Genomic DNA, 5,280 nt, shown 5'->3' with positions numbered 1-5,280 from the left:
AAGATCACAACTGCAGCTGTGTCCGTGGCACAAGAAGAGCTTTTCACGCTCGGGCAGATTTCCCCCCAGCCTGAACCTGCCAACTCTGCTGACAGTTGGCTGCTTAGTTCAGATCAATATGTGAAGTTCCGCCCCATGGCCTGGCCGCTGCGCTTTGGCTCCTGCGCCTGGGCTCTTCCTGCTGCCAGATCGCGACGCTGCAGAGGCAGGAGAAGCCACAACTGGCAAGGTTTCCCTGCCAGGGCTTCAGTAACAACCCAATCTGTGGCACGCAGGACTGCCGCTATTTCATCTCGTTAAGCCCTCCAAAGTGCTGGTTTTTCCCCAAGACTTTTCAGATTCAGTGGCTTAATTTTTTTTTTAAAAGCACCTAATGTGAATTCTTATTTTGAACATATTTGTGGTATGAACAGTGCTAAACCAAGGAGGCAGCGAGGTACCTTCTGTTGAGCTCAGGACAATGCCGTAAACATGAGACTGCCACTCAAAACAGGAATTTAACTCCCTTCTGTTTTTTTTAGGGAAAAGAAGGCTTGGCTTCAGTGAGAGAAGAGCAGTTCTGTTATCCGGCCTTCTCTCAGTCTCTTGCCACAGGCCAAAAAGCTACCAAGTGAAGCACTCTGCCCTTTTTGGCCTGGATATACACTGTCACAACCCCACTGGCCTGGGAAAACACTGTCATTCCCAAGGATTCTGTGCCTTTGCAAGGATATACCCAGCCTTCCAAAGTGAACCCTTCTCCCGTCGATTCAGTCCCTGAGCACTGGAAGAGTCCTTTCTGCCTTCAGGACTGTGCCAGCCCTTTCCTGGGAGTCACCTCCAAGCAAGGGATGGTGTGGGAATGAGTCTGGTTTTTCCGTCAGGGCAGTTGGCTGCTTTCCACCCCACGGGTTGGATCCAGGCTAAATTACCCCATGGCAGAATGGAACTTTCCTACCTCCTTTACTTTGTTGTGATTTTTTATCATGCAAGCAAGCATTGATCTCCACGAAATGCTTCTCTGGGGATTTGGGGACCCTGGGGAATGACCAGGGCAGGGTCTGCAGCAGTAGGGGGAAATCAGCAGAAACTGCCAATTTAGGCTGGATCTAACCAGTCTCTTTATCTGACACCAAAGTCAATCTAAAGCCAGCAGGGGGTGATGGGAATTGTAGTCCATGAACATCTGAAGCACCAGAGTTGGACACTCCTGATCGAAAGCAATTCGGGATTTCTTTGCCCATGTATTCACTCATATTCAATTGAATAGAAGTGGTAATTCAGTGTAGCTTATGTTCCCTTGTGTATAAGCAGGTCATCTCACCACAGCGCATTCCTGCTACTGTGACTCCGTCGCTCCTGATGGCCCCCATGGTGTTTACTCAGTCGGCCCCAGCACCCCCAAAACCAAGCGAAAGCGGGTGGCTGCCCATCGGGAACCAAGAAGCCACTTCTACCGCAACTAACCTCCTCTTGCCTATGCAGAACCCAGAACCGCCTGTTGCCAGCAACACTCCACTGACCAAGCTACAGCTGCAGGAAACGTTGCTACATCTGATTCAGGTAAAGTGATCATAGAATCATAGAGCTGGAAGGGGCCATGCAGGTCATCTAGTCCAACCCCCTGATCAGCCAGGAGCATCCCTGACAAGTGTTTGTTCGGCTGCTGCATGAAGACTGCCAATGAGGGTGAGCTCACCACCTCTCTAGGGAGCTGATTCCACTGCTGCATGACTCTTCCTGTAAAACAATTTTTTCTTAGTATTTATTTGGAAACTTTCTGCCCATAACTTATACCCATTATTGAGGGTCCTCTCCTCTGATGCCAACAGGAACAGCTCCCTGCCCTCCTCTTAAGTGACAACCTTGGCATAATTAAAGAGAGCAATCATGCCCCCCCCCCCCCCGTCTCCTCTTCTCCAGACCAAACATTTCCAAGTCCCTCCGTTTTATCTCACAGGACTTGATCTCTAGGCCCCTGATTATCCCCTTCACTCTCCTCTGCACCTGCTCCATTCTGTCCACAGAATCACTAACATTTCTCTTCTGCCTGTGTCCTCTCTTGCTTGTGTCATCTGATAATTGAGAGCCAGTGTGGTGTCGTGGGGAGAGTGTTGGACTAGAACAGTGGTGGCAAACCTTTTCGAGATGGAGTGGCCAAATTGCAACGCAAAACCCACTTATTTATCACAAAGTGCCAACACGGCAGTTTAACCTGAACTCTGAGGTTTTAGTTTAGAAAAAACGGTTGGCTCTGAGGCATGCGCTACTTGGGAGTAAGCTTGGTGATAGTCGGTGGCTTTGCTTTGAAGCAACTGTGCAACTCTTCCAACGACCTAGGCGGGTTTGCTCAGAAGCAAGCCCCATTTCCAGCAACCGAGCTTACTTCCAGGTAAAGGATCGCGCTTTAGTTCTTCGCATTAAAATCAGTGGGGTTTAACAGCGCTTAACAGGGTTTCCTACACTGCTTCCCCAAAACTAGATCTTAGGTTTAATGCTAATAATCGAGCCCAGCAGCCCAGACCAGCCTAGATGTTGGGGGGGGGGGCGGACTCTGTGCGTGCCCACAGAGAGGGTGGTGAGTGCCACCTCTGGTACCTGTGCCATAGGTTCGCCACCACTGGACTAGAATCTGGGTGACAATGTTGAAATCCCCAATCTGCTGTGAAAGTTTGCTGGCTGACCTTGTCGGGCCGGTTGTACACAGTCACCCTAATTGATTGTTTATTTATCTGCTTCATCTATACCCCACTTTTCTTCCCAGTGAGGACTCAAAGCAGCTTACAACCCACTCACCTTCTCCATTTTACCGTCACAACAATCCTGTGTGGCAGGTTAGGCTGAATAGGTTCAGCTGGCCCAAGGTCTCCCAGCTAGTTTCTGTATTTGAATCACTGTCTCTCAGATAAGGAGCCGTGTGGCATAGTGGTTAAGTGCTTGCACTGCCACTCACACGGTCAGGAGTTCGAGCCCCCTGTGGATCAGATATCCTGCAGCTGGCTCATGGTCAACTCAGCCATCCATCCATTCCTTGGTTGGTAAATGAGTACCTACCACATAGCTAGGGGGTAAAGAATAGCCGGGGAAAGCAATGACAAACTACCTCACAAAAATGGCTTGCCTATGAAATCACTGCTTGCAGTGGTACCCCAGGGTCCAACACGACTGAAGGAGAAACTTTACCTTTTGCTTTACTCTCAGATCCTAATCTAACATACTGGGCCACGACACCGTTCGGACTCTCACAGGCTCGCTGCTCATACTTTGTTTTAAGAATACAATAGAGAAGAGGCTAAGCCAGTTTGATTCTCCTCTGGGGAGAAAAATGGAGAAAAAATGAAGTTTAATAAATACTTACATATGCATCCGCAAACCTGAAGGAGGAGAAATTCAAAACGATGCCCAAAACTGTATTTTTGTCTCGCAAAAATTCTTTTGAAATAAAGGAGGGTGATAGATGTACCCCAAACCAGTTAGTGAGCTTCCCGAGTGAACAGATGTTTGAATCGGGTCCTCAGATTCAGAAATGTCACTCGTTCTCGTGGATTAAGAGGGCCGTAGATAGCAAAGAGTTCAAAAGCTTTGCAGCCTTACTGTGGTTCCTCCTCCCACCCACCCCGTTAACCAATTATGTGAATTAGGGCCTTTTGTTTTGTTTCAGAATGATGACAACTTCGTGAACATCATCTACGACACCTACCTAAGTAGCGTGAGAAAGGCAGCTCTGAAAAAGCCGATGTGAAACATATTTCTTCATTGAATGCTCATGATGTTTTGCACTTGCCTTTTAAAAAAAACACAGTCATGCAAGCCAAGTGGTCTCTGGCTTTCTGCATACCTTTAAATGATGTTGATGGGCAAGTACAAGCTGTGCTAAGAAACGAATGGGTGGGAACTGATTGTGCATTCCGGAAGGGGTAGTGAAGAGACTGTCAACCCCAGAAAGATACCCGTCATGAAAAGGCGTGCTTATACTGATTTTTTTTTCTTACCTAGGCCAATTTTTAGAAAGACTGACACATTCTGATCAGGGCTCTCCTCTTGGTTTTTGACACTTATGGGGTATTAATTGCTTGGGCCTTTTTCTGAGATCTTCTGTGGCCAAAGGTGTAGGAAGGCTATTATTATGAAGCACAATTTTACAGAAAATGGTACTAATTAATGACCAGCAGATGGCAGTCTAGGACTGTTGTTTAGATCAATGGAGCTGTTCTGAAAACCAACTGAGGACGGAGAATATTGGAAAATGAAATGGCACAATTGCCCATGAGAGTTCCCTTCATCCCATTAGAACCCCATCTCTGTTTGTTTACATTCAGAAATGGTGGCAAAGCAGGAGCAAATGAGTGATGGCACCAGGCGGGTTCACATCATCCGTGTCTGAAGGAAGAATACCATTTGTGGCTGGAGCCTTGCTTCTCATGTTATTATCTTTTTCCAGGTGTACTGGCTGAAAAGGTAATGTGGGAAGGGCCAATCCAGGAGTCTGCTGCTGGGGAAGACTTGTGCGTGGCAAAGAATCTGCCAGGATTCAGAGCCCTTGTCCTTTTGTAGAAGCAAGCATGTGTACGTTTTTCTTCCACTATGTTTTGTGCAAATACGCTTGCCAATCTAGAGGAAGTTAGGTACGTCTAAGGGGCCAGTGCATTCAGTTGGCATCCTTAAGGTTCCCTTGATCTCTAAAAGACACCCCAAGTTATCCCCAGTCTTCTAAACATGGAAGCAGTCAGCTTTCTCTTTTTAAAACAAAAAAACAAACTCCTTTTATAAGTATATATTTTTCTATTTCATGTCCAGTATGTTCATAGACGCCAGCGGATGATGAAATTGTAACTCTCAGAAATGAATGCTTTTATTTCTAGCTGCTCTTGCCTTTGGATGTAAATGTAGGCTGGGACCAGGCCACAATACTTCAGTGTGCTTGTAGGCGATGGTTGCATCGTTTTTAACATTCTGTTAAAAATAGCGAGAAGAACGAATAGCTTAGTTTTTGGCGTTCTGTTCCATGAGCAGATGGACAATGGTTTTAACAATCCCTTTGTAAAAAAAAAGAAAAGAAATAAAATGGATTACACAGACTGTGCTTTGGAGTCATCTTATTACTACAGGGACGAAGGATTCGGGATGCGGAAAGATGGGGTGGGGTTTTTTTGGAGTTTGTGGCTTTAAGATCTAGATTTAACTCGCCTCAGCTACACAAGATTGGAGTACGGCACAAGGTGCCTCTTATGTTAATACCCGGCCGTTTAGAATCACATGGGAAAGCAGCAACTTGGAAGTGTGACATTTGTTTTCTTTAGA

General features: G+C 46.6%; 1 protein-coding gene across 1 annotated transcript; it reads left to right on the top strand.

Annotated features, from left to right (window-relative positions):
• The first annotated feature begins 824 nt into the window (after positions 1-824).
• On the top strand, positions 825-5,062 carry LOC125434139 (mRNA-decapping enzyme 1B-like). Its single transcript, XM_048499134.1, has 2 exons — positions 825-1,542; positions 3,641-5,062. Exons 1-2 carry the CDS (start codon positions 1,342-1,344, stop codon positions 3,719-3,721), a joined length of 282 nt encoding a protein of 93 aa, XP_048355091.1. The 5' UTR covers positions 825-1,341; the 3' UTR covers positions 3,722-5,062.
• Positions 5,063-5,280: the final 218 nt, after the last annotated feature.

This window comes from Sphaerodactylus townsendi, linkage group LG06, assembly GCF_021028975.2.
Source record: "Sphaerodactylus townsendi isolate TG3544 linkage group LG06, MPM_Stown_v2.3, whole genome shotgun sequence".
NCBI classification, from domain to species: domain Eukaryota; kingdom Metazoa; phylum Chordata; class Lepidosauria; order Squamata; family Sphaerodactylidae; genus Sphaerodactylus; species Sphaerodactylus townsendi.
This window is presented reverse-complemented; position numbering and strand designations above follow the sequence as displayed.

Coding starts and splice junctions, on each gene's coding strand:
- LOC125434139 (XM_048499134.1), top strand. CDS start 1,342: ATGGCCCCCATGGTGTTTACTCAGTCGGCCCCAGCACCCCCAAAACCA. Junction 1,543..3,640: donor CGTTGCTACATCTGATTCAG/GTAAAGTGATCA, acceptor GTTTTGTTTCAG/AATGATGACAACTTCGTGAA.